Genomic DNA, 22,275 nt, shown 5'->3' with positions numbered 1-22,275 from the left:
CTTCAATACAAAGAAAAACATAGAATAAAACTTTAATGCACAAAGACGATTCCATCAATCATCTCTACAAGACTGAATCTTCAATCTCCTAGACACCATTACTTTGAATCACGAAGGCGCGATATCACTCATCCTTGCCATCAATTCCGAAGGTGACTCCAATGTCAGTTCGATGGGCACATGATAAGACATTCCAGCTTATCTGCAAAAACACAATCCAGCTTACGCATGTATGATAGAGCTATGATAAGCCATGAAGCCAATTGCGCTTTTTTCTCTTTGATTCAAGCCCTGTGAGCCCCCAAGCTTTATAAACTGAAGCTTTCGGGGGAAAAGAGATAAATACAAAAGCAAAGGAAAAGCCTTGCTATATATGGAAGGCTGACAGATCCATCCAGTCTAAATATAATAAATCATTCCCACTTCAATAAGACATATATGAGGAATATTCAGTGCTACAGCTGGGCCCCTGCAGTTCTTCCTTAGGAATGAGTATCCAACATCAATTGCTAATCTTTTCAAGTAAGGTGAGGTCTTTTTGGCTCTCACATACGAGTGCCCAAGAACATAGGCTACTCCTGCTTGCTTAGCCTCTATAAGTTCTATCATCTCATCCCTCACAGAAGGAGCAATGTTAGGGTTCTTTGGCAGCTCAAATCGAACTCTTCTCCTTCTCAGCTGAGGAGACTCCAGCTCGGATACAGATTGGAAGCTTTGCAACGTTGCTGACTTGCTGCTGGAAAGACTCACAGCTTGAAAAACATCACCATCATCAGTAGGCAGAACTAGCTGCATGCCTGCATGTCCAGGGGTACCTACGACAGTTAACTGGCCGCCATCTAATGAAGTATCCCAGCTTGGTTGTGACGAATTCTCCTCTGCTTCTCTTTGAATGTACTCACTAATGCGTATTATAAGGTTGTTTTCAAAGTCATCATCTTCCTTATGGATATCCTTGTACCCATACCTCACAATACATCTATACATGCGATACTCCTTTGGGCCCACCCTTCCAACCAAATAACGCTCTGGCACTGGAACAAAGGGCACGTGAACTGACTTGATACACACAAACACTAAAATCTGGTGAAATGCTGGCAGGTTTGTCACAAAATGAGAGAAGATAGCAGGTACACCAGTTACAAGCTCGGTATATATCAGCCCAATTCCAGGAACACGCACAATCCCGAGGCTTGGACCCAGAGTCAATATCCACTTCATGGAGACTTTGTTTTGTAAATCAAATTCATACTTTTTTGCTGTGCCATAATGCCATGTATACATAATCGACATGAACAGCATGGCCAGTACTATAGGTACCCATCCTCCCTCTGGCACTTTCATGATAGTGGCAGAAAAGTATAGGCCTTCCATGGCGCCAAAGACTATAAGAAAGCAAGCTCCAATGAGTATGCTCCTCTGCCATACTATCACTATGACAAGGGTCATGAGGCAAGTTGTCACAAACATGACAATGATTGCAGCAAAGCCTGGGGAAAAAAAAAAAAATCAAGGCCAACAGCGAAGCTTATGTCTTAAAGGAACAGAAAAAAACCAAATATGGCTCACCATATGCATTCCCAATAGCTGTTGTATCCTGGAATCCAAGAGTTACAGTCAGGCAGAGAACCATAAGAATCCAGTTAATCTCCGGTATATAGATCTGACCCATGATTTGTTTGGAGGTGTGAACAATCTTTACTCTGGGAAAGCAATTCAATGCTTGGCAGTGTTTGATCATTGAAAACGTAGCACTGATCACTGCTTGGCTTCCAACAATCGAGGCAAAGGTACCCACCACAAACACAGGCCAATATACTGGACCTGAAACCAGTAGCCAAGCTTATCTGTCAAGTACAAATTACTCGATGATACAACAAACAGTAAACAGAAAGATACAGGCACCGAAGCTGTGAACGCATTCTCACTGCAAAAACTATTCTGCTATAATAAATGTTATCAGGCCAACCAACAGAGTGGTAACATTTTTTATATAGATGTTTGTCTGTTCCTATCATAGTATAAGTAGCACCTGAAAGTGTAAGAGCTCTCTAATTATAAAATCCACGTGCATGAAATACATGCCTTTAATTGGTAAGATTTTCTGCAGGCAAGCCCTGTAAGAAATGCCATAAGATATGAGGCTCAAGCTAGCATTAATAGTGAACTGAATGAGCATCAACATACTGCTCACTCTATGAGACCGGTTCACAATGGCAAATAATGGCATGAAAGGTCACTAGCTTTGATCTGAGAGATTGGGCACTTCCATCAGGCGACACATGACACTAATCGCTTAACATCCACTCCACTTCAGTTGCAAATAATGGCATGAAAGGTCGCTTGCTTTGATCTGAGAGATTGGCCACTTCCATCAGGCGACACGTGACACTAATCGCTTAACATCCACTCCATTTCAGTTGCAAATAATGGCATGAAAGGTCACTTGCTTTGATCTGAGAGATTGGACACTTCCATCAGGCGACATGTGACACTAATCACTTAACATCCACTCCATTTCAGTTCTACTAAATCATCCCAAGTGATTCAGCAAACACATGAATGCGACGATCAGCAAGGCGTCACTCCTCAACTCCCTTTCTTCTGACTGGCCCAGATTTCCGTTAAAACATATTATCTCTAGCATGATCCATTGATTCAGCAAACACATGACACGATCAGCAAGGAGTCACTGTGACTGGTTAAAACACATCAACATCTACGTCTTAAATTCACATCCAGAGAGTGCCACATCTAACCCTCTTAACATTACAAGTGATTGACGCCTACTCCCACTAAGCCATTTATTTCAAACGAGGCAAGCTAGGAGTCAAGAGCCATTTATGCAGTAGATTTGCAGATGGTTGAAACCCAGCAAGCGTGAACCAGATGGGCTGAAAAGGGCTACAGTAAGTTGGACAAAAGAAGATAATTTACTGCCACTCCATTTAAGTCAACTTTAAAGCAGAAAAAGTACTTACTTGGAACTGACTGATAAAAGCTGCCTTCAACGTGCGACAAGTTTCTTGAAAGGAAAGCCGCGTGACCGACATAAGCTAGCACCAGGCAGGGATAAACCACAAACATAAACGCCACCTGCATGGACAGAAAGCCGGCACTTAATTGATAAGGCAAACCTTAGTTCAGTTAATGCTATTGTTGAGTTAGGAGAGAGCATCCATACCCGTATCGATGACTGTGTGAAATGTCCCAAATCAGCAAACATGGCCTCTGTACCTGGAAACATACCCAAAATGTGGCCTTCAAACTACACTTCTAACCAGACATTTGATTACAAAAGGTCATGCTGATACAAGCATACCTGTAATGCAAAGCAGAACGCCACCGAGGGACACCCAACCTTCTCTCCCTGCTACTTGGAAGAACTGATACAAGTAGTAGGGAGAAAGTGCTTGCAGTATCTTGGGATTCCAATATATTATGTTGTATAAACCCACAACAGCCATGCAAAAGAGCCATGCAAGGATAACTGGAGCAAAAAGAAAGGCTACCCTATGCGTACCAAAGTACTGCAGAGTGAATAGACCGACCAAGATGATGCATGCTAGAAGAAGAGCCACATCTGCATTGACAATCAAATAGACAGTACAGCATCACCCGATTTCTGGAAACTTCTTACAAAACTTTAACTGCTAAACTCGACCTCATGTCTTAAGCTCCACAAATTCCGTATTTTAAAAAAAAAATTGTTTATGCTATATGCTATTACTTTATCAATGCTTTGGCACTCAAAGCCCGGGACAGGAATGCTGTGCAAGTACCATGCAAACAGAACAAATTGTCATACTCCCAACAAACCAAGAGAAAGTTAAAATTGGCATAATGAGAAAGCATATTGAGCAAGACCTTGCATGAGCAGCCTATGAAAGCACAGAATTTTGGTCGACCCAAGGTTGGGCATACAATCAATTGCTGCTGGCAACAACCTCCTCTTTTGACATTTTATATAAAAAAACAGAGGCACCTACGGTCCTGGCAACAACATCCCCTTTTGATATTTTTTATAAAAAAACAAAGGCACCTACGGTCCTGGTAACAACATCTCCTTTTGATATTTTTTTATGAAAAAACAAAGGCGCCTAATTAGTTAGAAAGACTAAGCAAAGGAATCATCTGATTTGGGTTGCTTAATTTTCATTGGCAGCATTTTCCACAGCTGCAAAAGCTACATATTCAGCATCCAAGCCCATAGTTGGGCCAGCTCCCATCAGGAGCGCCTTGTCATCTATTTCAGGGTGTTTTTGGCTGCCACGCAAAGCAATGCTATTTCAAGCCATATTTCTACAACATTTGGTGCAGTATAAGCACTGAAGCAAGATGCAAAAAATTTGGTGCAGATGCAGCAAGGCAAGGGCAAAATATTTTGGGCTGACAACTCCCTTCATTATGGGGGCAATAAATCCAAAAGTATGCTGATAGCACATCATCTTCTGTAATTGGCCTCAAGGAATTGGCATATAATGAGCACTCCATTCTTGAGTGTTATACCTCAATACACACATGGCGCAGCGTGCTGTTTGCTCTGCTATATACCAAGTATAATTCTTTCAGAAGACTACTGAGAAAAAAACATTCTAAATTATTTTCAAGAGGTTTCTCTATTCTATGGGCATTTGTCTTTAAGAAAACCTTCCCTTAGCACTTTCAAGAGCCTCTTCACACACAAAACACACCTCAAGCTTCATATGTTGGCCAAGAACACATTCTAAAGCCAAAAAAAATCAAAGTCTGATCAATCGAATCTTAATGTCCGCAAAAGTAACAGGGTCTCAAACATAGAGTCATAAAAAATCAAAGTCTGATCAATCGAATCTTAATGTCCGCAAAAGTAACAAGGTCTCAAACATAAGAGTCATAAAAGACAGTTTTTCCAAGGTATTCACAAAAGCTTATTTCTAACGAATTCCTACACACATGGTGAATCTCACAACCAGGGCATTAGACCACCTCAAAAGGTGGTCAGAAAAACTTGTGACACTCTTGTATTGGGCACATTGCTAGAGCCTGGCTCTGAACAATCCATAGGATTAGCCTAAAATGTTGACTCATAACACTGAACGTAACGTACACCAAATCCTAGCTTTGAGTGTCATAGGGTTTGGCTTAGGTAGGTAGTGTTGGGGTTGCGCTTAGCTTATTCCATACCTTGGAAACTTCCCCTAGCCTCATAGACATCCTACTTCCTATAAATCCATGTGAAAAGACATGTACACCCAAGTGATAGAGTCCACCTAGAATTAGTGATGCAGAGCATGATGTATAAGCCTATGATGTATTTTTTATATCACCAAAGATGCTTCTCACTATTTATATATAAGAGACCCCAATGGAGCTAGTAATACACTCTTTCCCTCATGAATTTGGATAAAAATTTGTTACCATACATATGTGGTAGTGATGTGTGTGAACACACTTAGGACGGCCGGAGCATTTTTTCCCAGACTAGGAGGTTTTTTCCCCCATGCATTGTATATACGCCTATCACTCTAGTATCTTATCTTTCCACTGCACACTAAGTAATACCACTCTCTATTGTGTGCCTTGAGCTTCTTCGCCTTCTCCAAGTTGTGTTTATTTCCCTGCAGCCCTATTTCCAACAATTGGTATTAGAGCAGGTTGCGTCCTTCCGAGCATAGTCGCCAGCATCACCAGCACACGCCTGCTCACTTTCTCAGATTTCGGTGAGCTTTGGTGAGCGTCAGCAAGTCGACAAATTCCATTTGAGCTCGTTCCGGCCTTCGTTTCCACTACAAGCAGTACTGCACAGTCAATTTCGTCCTTTTGTGAAGAGTTTCTCTTAGTGCCATTTTTTGCATAACAGTCTTCTTCGAGTTGTGCTATCTAGCACGTGTTGATCTTGCTTCATTTCTCCTCTTTTCGGGCAGTTTTCACATCAAGTGCAGGCACTCGCTATGGCTAACAACAACATAGATGTGTTCAAGATGTTTGTTGCTCACGATAAATTGGATGGGGACAATTACCCAATGTGGGCTTACATGATGCAACATGTTCTTGTGTCAAAGGGCATTTGGAATGTTGAGCAAGGCATTGATGTACGCCCTGGCTCTGAGGATACAGGCGATGTTGAGGATGTTGCAGTATAGTTACGCGGAACAGGAACAAGGAACGGGGAACAAGAACAGGATGGGAGGGTCGGGAACGGGGAACGGGAACAGGGAGGAGGAGGGGGGCCGGAACGGTCGACTGAAGCAAGGCTTGAATTATCTCCATTCAGCTTAGTCCCAAATAAATTCCTAAACAGCCCCAAAAATGCCCCCAAATCCGTCCCCAAACCTGCCCTCAAACTGCACCAAATATGTCCCCCAAACAGTTCCAAATCTGCCCTCAAATGCCTACTTTTGCCCGTTCCGCCCTGCGTTTCACCGTTCCTCCTCATGTTCCCCCCGTTCCGGAACACTGTTCCGGTTGCACCCCATTCCAAAACGGTGTTCCCTTCCCGACTCTGTTTCGGGAACGGGACTTGTCCGGAAAGCCGTTTCGAAACGTTTGGTCTGTGTTCCACCCGTTCCCTGTTACACTGTGTTGCAGGTTTTGGTGGCACGATTGCTGCTGCCAGAGTTGTTTTGCCTATAGCTGAGCAATCTCGTTGGGATGTTAGAGATGTGCAGGCGCATGCATTGATTGCGTTATTTGTGAAGCGCACTTTTACTCCTCACATTCATTCAGCTAAATCTACAAAACAGGCTTGGGATATTCTGGTTGGTTTTTACGCAAGTCGCAATGAGGCTAAAATTTCATTGCTACGTAAAGAGTTGGAGTTGAAGATTATGCATGAGGGAGATGAAATAGACACTTCCCTTGCTTGTATCAAGGATATTAATGAGTATCTTATTTCTGCAGGCAAAGTCATTTCTGACAGTTCCCTTGTGCAGAGTACTCTTAATGCTTTGCCAGATTCTTACCAGACTTTTGTTAGTACCTGGAGACTTGTGACCCAAGGAAATCTTGATGTTGTCAAGTTTGATGCATTATACACATTGTTGTTGCAAGAGTCACTTTCAAGAAAAAACAGGGCTAAACAACGTGCAGTTGAACAAGCCTTTATTGCTGCTCAAAGAAAAAGTGGTAACAGCAATGTAGCCACTTCTCATAGTTCTTCGGCGAGTGCAAAATCACCTGTTTCCAATGCTTTTGCTGAAACACCTTGTCTAGGAATTCTGTTGTCTAGGAATTCTAGTGAAAAGGGCAAAAAGAAGATATGTTGCCATTATTGTAAAGCTAATGATCACTTGATCAAGCAGTGTCCAAAATTGAAGGCAAAAGAGGTTAAGACGAAAGAGGCTGGTTCCACTACAAGTGCAGCAATTGTAAAATCTTCTCTGAAGGGAGATTGTGATGTTGATGTAGATGCAGAGTGGGCATTTAGTGCAGAGTGCGCTTATGATCCATATGTCCATATGATGCATGTATGTCGATTGCTGCAGATGCTCATGTGTGGTACTTCGATAGTGGTGCTACAAAGCACATTACCTCTCATCGTGAATTGTTTACCTCTCTCGAGGATGACTCTCATGGGACTTCAGTCACTTGTGCCAACAATGCCTGTTATCCGATCAAGAGAGTTGGAAAAATTGTGTTGAATGTTACGAATGGCAGTTCTTTCACACTTGTTAATGCACCTTATGTATCTGGAATCAAAAAGAACCTTTTGTCTGTACCTGCACTTAATAGACTCAGTCTTGTTGTGAAATTTAAGGATGACACATGTACAGTTCATGATCTCAATTTTGGTGATGAAATTGTTGCATCTGGCATTTTATGTCGTGGGCTGTATAAGCTCACTTTCTATGACAAGTGTGGGCAGAATTTTGCAAATGCAGTTGTGGATTCAAAGGTTGTTTCAGATGCAAAACTTTGGCATACACGTTTTGGGTATCTGAATTTTTCCAGTTTGTTGTGGTTACAGAAATCTGATATAATTGCTTCTTTGCAGCCTCTTGAAGCACCCGTGAAGCATGTTTGTGAAGGTTGTATTTTGGGCAAAATGCAGAGTTCGAAGTTTCCAAAGGATGGTTCGGTTAGGACTACATGCAGGTTCCAACTTGCAGCTTGTCCATAGTGATGTTTGTGAGTCCATGCAAACTCTGTCCTTGGGCAATTACCTTTTTTATTGATGATTACTCCAAGCATGCATGGGTGTATCCGCTTAAAGCTAAGTTCGAAGTGTTTATGTGCTTCAAGCAATTTCTGGCTATGGCTGAAAATGTCTCTAAATGCACTATGGGCACCCTCCGTTCAAATCAAGGGGGGGAGTATATGTCTCATGAGTTTAATGTATTTCTGGCTAGTCGTGGGATAAAACACCAATGTACAATGCCATATACATTTCAACAAAATGGTGTTGTTGAAAGGAAAAACATGTCGCTTACCGAGATGGCACGATGTATGGAGCCGAGCTTTACCATATTCGTTTTGGCCATCATATGTGCTACTTATGTACATAACAAGTGTCCTACAAAAGCGTTGCAGTCTATGACTCCATATGAAGCATGGCATGACAAAAAGCCATCTATTGGTCACATGCACGTTTTTGGTTGTTTGGCTTATGCTTTGGTAGCACAAATGCAGCGCAGAAAATTGAATGATAAGGCTTTCAAATGCATTTTTGTTGGTTATAGTACTGAAAGCAAAGGTTACACTTTATACCATCCACAAATGAAGCGTATCTTGGTTTCGCGTGATGTTATGTTTGTGGAAGATTATGTTCAGCCTTTGCTGTCATGTACTAGAGACAGTAATGTAAGCACATATAACAATTTGTTGCCTCTTTTTAGTGGTGGAAACTTGAATGTAAATTCCAATGAGGCAAATGTACAACCTATGGGGGTTTCGAAAAATGCTACGGATCAGCCCATTTCTGATGCAGACATGTTGTACTTGATGTGGAAAGGGCTGAGAATGAGCAAGCTAGATGTATGCCAACATGGCTAGTGGATATTTTGCATGACAGCAAATTGGATGCACCCTTGTCTAGTTATACTCGTTCAGGTTCTCGCCATGCATCTTATGCATCAGATTGTTATGCTTTGGCTATTTCTAGCTTATGTGATGTAGAGGAACCTGAAGCACAGGATTCAAAAAATTGGATGGCTGCCTGCAAACAGAATATGTTGCACTTATAAAAGATGACATGGACTTTATGTGATTCTTTCTGTTCTCGGGAGATCAAAAATAAAATCCATTGCAATACTTTCCCAGGGGCGGGTGGGTAAAGGCTGTAACAATCCCTGTGCTTTATGCTTGTCAAACTTGACCTTCTGGCATACCAAGCACCTACGCACAAACTCGTCCACATCCTTCTTGAGTCTCGGCCAAAAGAAGTATCTCTCTACCCCTTTCATGGTGGTAGCAATGCCGCGGTGACCCGTAAAAGGTGGACAGTGGCATTTGGTCATAACCTTTTTACTCAACGGCTGTGTAACGCACAACATGGTTTTCCTCATCAAGTAGCCATCCCGAATGGAATATCCCGCTATTGTCTCCCCATCCTGTATCTATGCGAAAAGTCTGCAAAATCCATATCTGTGGCATATTGGTCGACCATATCCTCGAAGCTCCTATGATGTATCGCGGAAATAGCCAGAACCAACGACTTCCGAGACAAAGCATCTGCCACCAAATTCTTTTGTCCCTGAACATGGGCAATCAGGAAGTGAAACTGTGACAAGATGTTTGCCCACCGCATCTGCTTTTCCGATAGCTACTTCTGTGACAAGAAGTAGCGTAAACTCTGATGGTCTGTAAAGACAGTAAAATCAGCTCCGAGTAGGTAGTGCCGCCACTGAGTAAGAGCATGGATAACCACCAACAGCTCTTTCTCATAAATCTACGTTGTCAATTCCAGCCTTGAGAACAATCGGCTCTCGTGAGCACCCAAACTACGACCACAAGCATCACAATATACTTCAAATGACTTCTACAAGTCCGCAAAGTCAAAACTGCCTTACTAAATGCACTCTAAGTCATCCTTAATGGAAATTTTGGTTGAAATAATGATAATATAAATTGATAGAGTCACCTTTGTGGGTCCCCACGAGAAAGGGACTCCTTTCTGTGTCAAGATATACAAAGAGGAAACAACCTCTGCAAACTTTCGAATGAACAGCCTATAGTACAAACACAATCCCAAGAAGCTTCTAACTTCATGGACATTCTTCAAATCGGGCCAATCACAGTAGTCTCTATCTTGGCCGGATCCATTTGCGCTCCTGCTGCTGAGACAATGTGTCCCAAAAAGTGTATCTCTGGTAGGAAAATTTCACTTTTCTTTGCATTAATCACTAACTTGTGATCTCGTAATGCCTGAAAAACCTGAAGCAAATGATCTCTATGTTCTGCCTCATTCTTGGAGAAAACAATAATATCGTCAAAGAAAGTGCCAACAAATAGCCTATACTCTTGAAAAATCCAGTTCCTCATCCGGTTAAATGTCGCAGGAGTATTGGTTAGGCCAAAAGGCATCACCAAAAATTCAAATAACCCAAAAGTCGTCCAAAAAGCTGTCTTGTAGACATCTCCCGGCGCGATTCGGATCTGATGATATCCACTTTTCAAGTCGATCCTGCTAAAGCACAAGGATCCCTAAAGTTGGTCAAGTATATCATCGACTCTAGGAATCGGAAATCTCTACTTGATGGTGATTTTATTGAGAGCTCTATAATCGATGCACATTCTCCAAGATCCGTCTTTCTTCAAAACCAACAACATTAGAGAGCATTACGGTGAAGTACTAAGCTGGACAAGACCCTTTTCCAAGAGGTCTTTCACTTGGTTCATAGTCTCTTCGTTCTGGGCTCGGCTCACACGGTAAGGTGGCCGGTTCGATGGCGTGCTTCCAAGTATCAGATCAATGGTATGATCTTCAGGACGAGCAGGTAGTAACTCGCCTGGCAGGCCCTCTGAGAAGCAATCGCCATGAGAGTGGAGATGTTAGGTGCAGCGGAATGATTGTTTGCGCTTTGCTCAAGATGAGTGCTCCAAACTGTGCTCAAGGTTCCTTTTAGTTCTTATGGAAGGGAGAGCCTTCCATTCTTAATGGAAAGTGCTATGATCACAAACAAAGTGAAAGGACACTGTGCGTGCAAGTGTATGAGACAGAGATAGAGAGAGAAGAGAGATATGACACCAGAGACGTTGTAAAACCCTCCTCCGAAGGCCCCACTCTCGTCGGTGAGAGTGGTCTACTTATTGATTGCACAAAGTGGTACAATGACGATGCATGGAAACTGATGCAACTTGGGACTATGCCGGTGACGACGACGGGGATGACGGCGACGACTTAAGGGCTGAAATCTGCGGTCTTCTACCTGCTGTCCATAAAAATGCTATGGCTGAAAGTCTGGGACTGTTTTGAATGGCTGAAAAACGCTGTTTTGGCTGCGTTTTTGAAGGCTGAAAATGGGGATCTTCTGCAAGTGGCTAGGGCTGAATCTGCTGCTGTTCCTAAGGCTGAAAACGCTGCTTCAATTTCTTCACTTCAGGCTGAAAATGAAAACGCTGGCAGCTTTGGGTAGCGCTAGCAAAAACGCTAGGCAAACTGGGAAGCTGGCGCTGACTGCAAAGCTGAAAAACGCCAAGGCTCGAAGGGGTACTGATGAAGACCAAAAACGCTAGGCTGATGGGAGAGGAAAACGCCAAGGTTGGGGGGTACTGCAGGTTCTTGCTGAGAAGATGGTTGTTGAGTGGGGAGCTCCTGCTGCCTCTTCTACCATTTAGTGCTAACTTGGGTTTGCTTATATATTTTCTTGGCAAAATTGCCCTACCTACTTTTGTTGGAAAGTCACTTAAATTAATAAGTGAAAAATGTCAAAAATAGGGAAAATAGGCTAAATGCACTAGAAAATTCCCCTGATGGATTCTGATGGGAATACTAATGATCATGTTGTGTGCAACCAGAGGATATGCATCTATACCAAGTGACTGGGCATGCACGGTCTACGAATAGACTCACAAAAGTGCCAGATCACTTCTAATCTAGATTGACTGGACTGACTGAACCCTGTTATGTTGTAGCTTGTCCACGGACACATAGGGTTGGATGTGTCACGTGACAGGAGAAAATCTTGGCATTCTTTATCAAGTTCAGACATATTTGTCCTATCCTCATCACTCAACTCTTTCAAAAAGATCGAGTAAACAAATAGACTGGATTTCATTAACTTTGAAATGGTCGAAGCTGATACAATAGGGAGAGACTCACCCTTAAGTTTAATGTCAAGTACAATGGTTCGGCCCTTCTCGGTGGTCAATGTCGCTTTCCTCGCCCGATAGTCGACCACGGCGTTGTTCTTGTGGTACCAGGGAATTCCAAGAGGACATCACAACCTTCCAAAGGCATTATGTAAAAGTCCTCATGCCCCAAATACCCCTGATAATGCAACCAAAGTTTTCCAATGACAGGTGTAATGGCTATGTCCTTGCCGGTGCCGCTAGAATTGCCTCCGCACCCTCATCCGATCGGGAATAATCTCGAGCCGCGCCGCCAATTCCGGTGAAATGAAGTTGGCCTTAACTCCTCCATCAAAGAAGATCAGGGCTTCTTGGTCTTTTACTTTGCCCCAAGCTCGGCAAAGTTACGTACTCTCGTCCAACGTGCTGGGATCGGTACCCACGCAATCTGGAACCAGTCCTTTGTTCATCTTGCCTTTTCTTCCACGGTCCTCAGCTGCTCTCGAACTCTCAGGCCTTTCGTCGTCCTTGTCGTTCTGTTCTTTCTGTGCCTTTATAGGGCACTTCGCGGAGAAATGTACAATTTCCCCGCATCCAAAGCATTTCCCTTCCCTGATGTAGCGAGTCCGCTCCTGAGGAGTAAGCTTGGGTCGTGCATCTTTCTTTTTTGGATTGCTCTTCCTCTCTCTACTTTCATTTGTCGAAGTCTGTTCGGCTCTTTGTGTCATGATCTCATCGGTGGGGTAGGTCAAACTGCCAAAGTGAATGGCAAAACCCCGTTTCGCATGACTCATCAACTCTTGAATAGAAGCTGACTTTTGTTCTAAGCAGTGATCTCGGATCTCTGTAGGTAGACCCAAGGTAAACCGCTCAATCTGTTCCTTGAACGAGATCTTAAATGAAGAGGCGGGTAGAAAAGAGCTCCAAAATCTCTCACAATAAGCGTCCACTGTATCCTTCTTGGTCATCCGAAGATGGTTCCAAGCAGTTCGTATATCGCGTTCATACTCTCGAGTCAACCAAGAAGAAATAAAAAGCCTCTTGAATTTCAGCCATTTAACTGGCGCAGTCTTGTTTAATAGAAGCGTAAACCACCAAGTTCGAGCATTCCCCTTAAAGTAAGGGGCAACGCTCCGAATCTTAGAGTGCTCTGAGTAACACCCTCCCCCGAAAGCGATGTCAAACTACTATACAAAAGACAAAGCCTTCGAAGCATCTCTATAACCAAAAAACGTGTCAAATTTAATTAACTGACTACCTTCCTTAAACTCTTGGACTTTCTTGCTTTTGTCTTTCAAAAAATCATACTGTTGGCTTTATAAAAATTCTTCTTTTTGCATAAAAATTGTTGTCATCAGAGACTGAACTATCTGTAGACGAGTCCTCTGTAGAAATGTCAATCACGGGGCGAGATTTAGACTTCTTTGCCTTTTTCTTGCCCTTTTCGAAGCTTTGCTTTTTGCTTCGCTTTTTGCCTTTTTTGTCTTCTTCGCTCGAGTCGGATGAGCTAGAAGAACTGCCAGAAGAAGAAGAAGAAGAAGAAGAACTGGGTACTCCTTCAAATCGAACACGCTTCTTCTGCTTTCTTGCCTTTTCAAAAGTAGACCGACGACCCAAATAACCCGGGAAGTCAGTGCTTTTCTTCTACTTTTTGCCGTGCTTTTCAGCTTTGTTCTGCACGTCAAAAAGTTGAGCAATTCGTACATCAACCACCTCTTCTAATTCTTTCTCTGTATACTTCCTGGGGGTAGGAGGTTTCTTGAGAGCGGGTTTGGGAGTTGGTTTTGTGGTCTTCTGCCACTGCGTATGCACCTCATTAAAAGAGGTCTCGCTTATATATTTTGCAAATTTTGGGTCCTTTGCAAAAATCAAGCATCATCTTTGTTGCGTCGCCGATCAATCGTTGACGCTCCATCTCTCGACGCTCCGCCAAAGCAGACCGAGGCAGGTCGTACTCCTTTCTTGAATCTTCGTTGTGATCCCTTCCCGCATCTCCGGATGCAAAGAAAGTCAACTGATGTTTGCCTGAAGCCATAGGTGCCGCAAAAAAAAAAAATTGGGATCAGATTTCCCGTAGAAGACAAATCGGCCGTGCTCTGATACCACTGTAACAGACTTGGACACTCCAAGTCAAGAATCTATCGCGACAGCACAAAAATAACCACTTCAAAACAATTCACAGTTTACAATCGATTCGACACTGGCCCGGCGGAGTTCCGTGCCTAGAGATATTGGCCCCAAAGACTAGCGCCCCTTTCAGTATTTCTTTTTGTATTAATCTATGTTCAAAGTACAAAAGTGCAGGCAAGTGCTCACAGTCAGACTCTGTGTCCAGATGCTCTCAATTATGAGTCGCCTACCCACTTATTTAAAAGAGTACAAGGGATGTCAAAAGCAGAGCCCCAAAAGCTGAAAATCAAAAGCTTGTAAAAATAAAGCAAATCCATCTTTTCTCTCTCAAGCTCTCTTGAGCCCTTGAATAAAGCAAAAAGCTGGCTCTCTCTCTTTCTTGCAATTGCGTAGACAAAGCAAAAGCTGCCGCTGGTCAGCCTCCGTAATTTCCGCTGCGATTTGCGGACTGCCACGTCAGCAGTTGTACGGAATTCCACGTCATCAAATTTTTCCACGTTTCACGAGGCTGCCTTGCTGCACCGGTTCTGCTGCCCCATTTTGGGAGTGTGTGTGTGTTAGGGTTTGCCACCTCACCATTTTGTGACACTGCTTGCCGGGAAAAATAAGACTAGTCTCGACGCTCTGAAGCGTAAGCTAAATTCAACATTTGCTATGAAGGATTTGGGTGATGCAGAGCATAATTTGGGCATGAGTATTAAAAGAAATAGAAAGCTGAAATTGTTGTTTTTATCTCAAGAAAAGTACATTGCAAAAGTACTTGATAGATTTAATATGTTTGATGCTAAGCCTCTTGGAAGACCTTTACCTCCATACACCAACCTTAGCAAAGCAGATTGCCCAAAGGATGAGGTGGCATTGAAAGCAATGAAGGGAATCCCTTATGCATCAACTTGTGGTTCTCTTATGTATGCTATGGTTGCCACTCATCCTGACATTGCTTATGCAGTGGGAGTTGTTAGTGCTCGATACATGTCGAATCCTAGCAAAGCGCATTGGGAAGCTGTCAAATGCATTCTGAGATATTTGCAAGTTACACAATCAAAGTGTATTTGTTATGGCAAAAGTGACTTAAAGTTGCAAGGATATTGTGATGCAGACATGGCAGGTGACATAAATACCAAGAAATCTACCAGTGGATATGTATTTGCTATGGTTGGTGGTGCAGTCTCTTGGTGTTCTAGGTTGCAAAAAATTGTGGCACTGAGTACTATTGAGGCTCAATACATTTCAGCCACACAGGCTTCAAAGGAAGCCATTTGGTTGGGCAGACTTGCAAAAGAACTTGGCATGCGTGCTCATAGTCCAGTGTTGGGATGTGATAGCCAGAGTGTTGTCTATTTAGTCAAAAATGCCATGTTTCATGCGCGTACCAAACACATAGATGTGCGGTAACAATTTATACGTCACGTATTGGAGGATGGTCTAGTCACCTTGACTAAGATCAATACACAAGATAACCCTGCAAAAGTTCTCACCAAGAGTCTTGCTAAGGCTCAACATGAGCATTGCATACCACATGCCTTTGCCTAGTTTAGCATGAGTCATTAGCTTAGGACCCAGCTGGCACCTTTGTGAGCCTCTAGCAGGAATTGCATGCCCAAGCCGGTCACACTTGCATACCCTCTCTTGCACAGTACAGTCATTTCAACATGAGCATTTTCTACCGTGTGAGCCACCTCTTATAGGTTATTTATTTATGAGTGACTTTTGAAATTCTTTTTAGAAATTGTGGGTTTGTTGGGAAGCTTGCCCAGCCCAACATATAATTCCTATAAATGAAGACCTAGCACTTGCCGAATCAGGCACACGAGCAGAAGCAGCAGAGCATGTAACAAACTGCCGACGTGTCAAAGCCCTGAAGAAGGGAGCCAACTTGCAGATGTCGGCCGAGGGGCCTAAACCCTAAGAAGAACAAGTAAAGAAGAAGAAGTCTTACCAACTTATGGGGACCCCGTTCGATGGGGCCCCAAGTGACATAAAGGATTAAAATAAAGCAAGACCCGCACACACGCAAAAACTGATGATATGGTAGATTTCCGAAAATTGCGTTGGCACGATGACGTGGCAGGTTGTACCGATTTCCACGTTTTGCGCTAGCTAATGACGTGGCAGACTGTATGGATTTCCGTAAATTACGCTAGCAGTTTTTGGCATTGCTTTTTGGACCAGAAGCTTTTGAGTTTTAAAGCTTTTCATGTGAACTGCTTTTTAGGCCAAGGGCCTTTAAATATGAGGTTAGGGCTCGTTCTTTGGCATGCTTCTTGGAGAAGGTGCAGAGTCTGGAGTACCGGCTTGTACTGAGTTGATGCAATATAAAGAAATACCAAAAGGGGCACCAAGGTTTGGGGCCAATACTCTCTAGGGTGGAATTCCGCCACTCCGTGTCGCGTGTCATCTCTTTCAGTTCAGTTGTTATTGAAGTGCTAAAAGTCTGTTCAGTCTGTTCTTTTCTATTGGCACATGGTGCCCGTCTTTGTGACAGTGGTATCAGAGCATCAGGCGTGTGCTTTCCTGAAAGCATACCGGTCCTACAAAAGAGCAGATAGAGCTATTGGAATTTTATTTGAGGGATCTTATCTTCGCCCTCCAACCCAGACTTATTAGCCACTCCCACCCTTACTTCATCGCGCATCGGGCACGCTCCCGTCTTTCACCGCTCATGTCTTACAAGGCATAAGCCATTAAGATCACTTGCAAGAGAAGGATCCAAATTTGTTTCAAGTCACTATTTTTCCCAGAAGCAGTGCCATGCAGATGTTGATGTCTATAGCTACCAAGCCACACACTCCATGTACTTGGCAAGCTTTAAAGAAAAATTTTGTCCGAAGTTATATGGTTTCTGACATCTTCCTTCGGAGTGCAACTTCCGGCAGAGTGGGGTATCTTGAAATGCTTGCCATGGAAACTCTAGCAGATTATAACTTGAAATTTCTCGACATCTCTCAGTAGATGTCTCTTCACGAGCAGATGACCTTGGAGGTTCGGTGCGATTGCTATCTTGGGACTACCATCGCCGCCAAAGAAACATTGTTTGTCCAAGAGCTGATGGACCATGTTGTGCTCAACTACTACCTTATGAAAGAAACCTAACCCTAATAGGATTCAAGATGGAAAGTCAGTCGACTTTTCGAGCTCAGCTGATGTCGAGATTGCTTTTTAAGTTTGAATTTTGTTAGAGAATCTGTTTGAGAACTTGTTTGGTGATCCTGTTTGGAATTTGTTTGAAATGGATGGTATCTATTTTGAACCTTTCTTGGTGCCGATTTGAATTCTTTTGACTCTGGTTTTAATACTGGTATCAATGATTGGTGATTTTACTCCCGGGTGGAGTAGTGAGAAATTATGTTTGAGAATGCTTGTTCATACTCATGGCCCGGACCCTTGTGGTTATTTGCGAGGAAAGTATTGAATGATTGAAAAGTGCTGTTTTTTTTACTCATGGCCCGGACCCTTGTGGTTATTTACGGGGGAGTATTGTTGTTGTGACTCCCGGCCTAAACATGGATGGTTATGCGGGAGGAGTATTAAGAAGTCTGAGCAGTGGTTACTCTCAGCACCTCCAAACGACGCAGGTTGCGGTCTAGGGGGCGTTTGGTTGTAAAAGGCCTCTATATCTCCCGGCCCGAACCTTGTTAGGTTATGCGGGAGGAGTGATGAGGGAGTTGTTGAATATCTCCAAGCCCGGACCTTGTTAGGTTATGCGGGAGGAGTGTTCATCGGCGGCTTTATGTTTCTATGTCTTGTAACATGCATATGTAAGCATTTGTGTTGCATTGTGATGTGCCAACTACTGAATATTCCTAATTGGATGAGATTGCCTGGGTATGTAATTTTAGTGCATCAAGACACCCGTGGAAGATCAGTACGGTCTAGGGATAATGGCTAATTTTACTACTCCAGAATATCGAGTTCCGATCTGGACGAAAGGAGAAGCTAACTCCTTGATCAAAACAGCCGAAAGGAGAAGCTAACTCCTTGATCAAAAGAGCAAGAAAGGAGAAGCTAACTCCTTAATAAAAAGAGAAAATTGATTGTCCCTCGGAATGTCCCTCAGAATTTTTAATTTTTTTTTCGAGCTAACTTGAGTTGTTTTGCACATATGCTGTAATCGCAGACGATTACTCTCTTTCAAGAAGGGGAGACAAACTGCTGATGTGTCAAAGCCCTGAAGAAGGGAGCCAACTTGCAGATGTCGGCCAAGGGGCCTAAACCCTAAGAAGAACAAGTAACAGAAGAAGAAGTCTTACCAACTTATGGGGACCCCGTTCGATGGGGCCCCAAGTGACATAAAGGATTAAAATAAAGCAGGACCCGCACACACGCAAAAACCGATGACCTGTCAAAGCCTTGAAGAAGAGAGCCAACTTGCAGTTGTCGGCCGAGGGGCCTAAACCCTAAGAACAACAAGTAACAGAAGAAGAAGTCTTACCAACTTATGGAGACCCCATTTGATGGGGCCCCAAGTGACATGAAGGATTAAAATAAAGCAGGACCCGCACACACGCAAAAACTGATGACGTGGTAGATTTTCGAAAATTGCATTGGCATGATGACGTGCAAGCTGTATGGGTTTCCGCGTTTTGCGCTAGCTGATGACGTGGCAGGCTGTACGGATTTCCGTAAATTACGCTGGCAACTTTTGGCATTGCTTTTTGGACCAGAAGCTTTTGAGTTTGATAGCTTTTCATGTAAACTGCATTTTAGGCCAAGGGCCTCTAAATATGAGGTTAGGGCTCGTTCTCTGGCATGCTTCCTAGGGAAGGTGCAGAGTCTGGAGTTCCGGCTTGTACTGAGTTGATGCAATATAAAAAATACCGAAAGGGGCGCCAAGGTTTGGGGCCAATACTCTCTGGGGTGGAATTCCGCCACTCCGTGTTGCGTGTCATCTCTCTCTTTCAGTTCAATTGTTATTAAAGTGCTAAAGGGCTGTTCAGTTTGTTCTTTTTTATTGGCACGTGGTGCCAGCGTTTTTGGAGCAGTTTTCAGCCATCAGCATTTTTGCAACAGTACCCTTCCCTAGCCTCGTCGCGTATTATATCCCCTTCCCGACAGCAGATCCTCGCCGGAACGCCATCCATCGCGATAGTTTTCAGTTTTCAGCCCTTAGTACACGCGGGCAACAGTCGTCATCGCCACGCAGCAGTCGTCGTTGCCATGACGATCGTCGTCGTCGTCATCGTTATCAACACAGTCCCTAATTTCAGTAAATTCTTAGCGATAGCAAATTTCAGCCCTAACGTTTTCAGATTTCAGCCCTAGCCTTGCATCATCGCCGTCACAGCGACATTCGCGTGTCTGTGACGGTCATCGTCGTTATCAGCATCCTCATCAAAGTCGACATCGTCGTTGACATAAACAAGGTACCTCAAGCACCTCGAGCATCTCAAGCACCCTAAGCATCTCAAGTATTCACACCATGATCAGCATGACCCTGTCGTGGACCTCCCCGTCCTAGACCTAGAACCCACGTGACCTCGTCGTCAACTTCACCGTCTTTAACATAGAACCCGCAAGACCCCGTCGTGTCGTCAACATAGACTCCATAAGTACCTCATTGTCGACATAGACTCCATCAATACCTCGCCGTCAACATCATCGTCGTCGACATAGACTCCATCAGTACCTCGTCATCGACACAGACCCATCAGTACCTCGTCGTTGACATCATCGTCTTCGATATAGACAATCAATACCTCGTCGTCGACATCATCATCATCGACACAGACCCATCAGCACCTCGTCGTCGACATCATCGTCACATAGACCAACAGTACCTCATTACCCCTTCAGTACCTCAATACCCAGTACCCAGCGTGAGTAGCATCAGTACCCATTAGCATTAGCATCATTGTAGTAGCATTTGTGCAAGAATAAAGAAAGTACTTGCTCTGGTAAAAAGCAAGGGGGCCCTTGAGGGTTGGCACCCGACATCCCTGTGTCATCTCTTTCTTTCAGTTCGATTCAGTTCTTCCAAGTGAAGTAAAGCAACCCTTGTGTTTGTGTACGGAGTACTAGATCCGAGCTAAATCCTTAAACACTTCCGCTGCACCTGACAGAACCTTGAGATGTTAGCTCCAAAAACTCCGAAGAAAAAGTGCCTTTTGGCGAGAACGTTCCCTTCTCAATACCACATACTCCCGCTTTATAGTGACACCCCAAGAAAATCCTGACCAAATCTGTATTCTTTGAACTCTCTACGTATCTTTGGCAATGGTTGAACTCGTAAACTAACCAGATTTCACACATGATCCACACAATCAAGAATTAAATAGCTCTTTTACCATCTCTACTTCGAATCCTCGCATAAGCTGAACCAACACCTTTATTTCCATACGCACAACCATAATGTATTGTTCTCCCAGTATAAGTGGATAGAAGGAATGCTCCCTTTTTTATTATAAAAAAATAAAATAAAAAATAAATCATCACAAACATCTCCAACAATTACCTTTACATTCACACATGCACCATAAAGATCGTTGGAAGTGTATTGGCAGCTCGAATCTACCAACCATGATCCACATCGATAGGCCACTTTCCCTTTTGATGTGAACTTTCCCCCTTGAATTAATCTCCGAACCATGGTCCACTAGTACTAAAATCGGCTCATCAATGTCATCGAGCTTAACAATAGTCTTAGTTGTTGCTCTAGCCCAATGAATCCTCAAAAAGTGGCTCTTGGGCACAATTTCCTTATCTCCATCATCAACGTGTCTAACCTTGAGTGTAATATGATTTGAAACCACCATAGCTTTGAATCCTTCAAATTCAAATTCTTCATAAGCCTCCAAAATTGACTTGATATGTCGAATCGTTTGACTCTTGACCGGATCAAGTTACTATTCACTTGGTACCTGGTGTTTCCTCTTAATGAGGTCGACGATTTCTTCACAAAATTCACGATTAGCTAACCCCAAGATGTCGCCCAATGTGAGCTCCAACTTGCTATTGAGGATACGCTCCTCAAAAACCTTCTTTAAATCTGTAGCCAATTCAATACCGGATTTCAACTTATAAGAACTCAACCTTGTTTCTTGTCCTTCGGCACCTCCTCCATAACCACTTCAAGTACGGGAATTGGCTTAGAAGTAGAATCCTCCTTCTAGATTGTCTTCATTCCTTTTACACTTCTCTTCTGCTCTACAGCTTCATTAGCCTGAGAATTAGCAATAAACACATATATCGAAAGAGAGTCCACTCGGTCGGACCACCTTGTAGTTTCCTGAATACAATTCCCAACCTTGACATGGATTTCTATGTGCCAGCTTACTTGATTCAACTGTCTTTATAGCTTAAAGCCATAAATAGCCCCTAGCTCTAGCACTACCATATACCTACAATCCATAAGTTGCGGCTTCGACAAGGGAAACATTAAGCTGCATCTCTTCCACTAGTTTCTGCATACCACCACTTCCATAGTTCAAACGAGTAGGCTCTTGAGATGGATCCTCCTTTCCTTTCAAAAAACTACATTTCTTTTGTAAGCTTCATCAAATTCTTCACAATCTTCATGTTCATGATCCAAATTGTCACACCACATTCATTTGTCATCCTCATCCCTATGCGGAGGACGTTGCCTGGGCTCCAATGTAGAACCCTTTGCACTTAAAAGTTCTACCATTTTCAAAATCAAATTCAACTCTTGTGCCTTTAACAAGTTCGTCAAATCGGTTCCTCCAGCTTAGGGTTTGTAGGGGTTGACTTCTCCGTTAATTCTTTTTCATGGACAATTAGCTTGTCCACACTCATTTGTCGCTTAATAATCATGTTTACTGCTTCGTTAACGTCTGTAATGGCCTACTGCTGCTGGCAGCGAACCGTCGCATCATCTATTGCATGGCTACCTCTTCAGGTGTAAATGTCTTCAAATTCCCACCTCAGCTCGCTTCACATCGGGTTCCGGGTTTAGGCAGTTTGGGAGAGGAGCCAGGA

The 22,275-nt window shown here is 43.3% G+C and overlaps 1 protein-coding gene across 1 annotated transcript in view; it reads right to left on the bottom strand.

The window, feature by feature from the left end:
- Positions 1–249: 249 nt before the first annotated feature.
- The window catches only part of LOC147461038 (potassium transporter 7-like), a 73,467-nt gene continuing 51,441 nt past the window's right edge, over positions 250–22,275 (bottom strand). Inside the window, exons 5-9 of the mRNA XM_086508680.1 lie at positions 3,323–3,583; positions 3,185–3,237; positions 2,982–3,096; positions 1,570–1,824; positions 250–1,490 (exon numbers count right to left, since the gene is read on the bottom strand). Coding sequence (XP_086364806.1) covers positions 400–1,490; positions 1,570–1,824; positions 2,982–3,096; positions 3,185–3,237; positions 3,323–3,583 — 1,775 coding nt within the window. The 3' untranslated portion in view covers positions 250–399. The remainder of the gene's footprint in view (positions 1,491–1,569; positions 1,825–2,981; positions 3,097–3,184; positions 3,238–3,322; positions 3,584–22,275) is intronic.

Source organism: Adiantum capillus-veneris, chromosome 3 (assembly GCF_014529385.1).
Source record: "Adiantum capillus-veneris isolate H3 chromosome 3, ASM1452938v2, whole genome shotgun sequence".
NCBI classification, from domain to species: Eukaryota; Viridiplantae; Streptophyta; class Polypodiopsida; order Polypodiales; family Pteridaceae; genus Adiantum; species Adiantum capillus-veneris.
The sequence above is the reverse complement of the archived record's forward strand: the minus strand, read 5'-3'. Positions and strand labels throughout refer to the sequence as shown.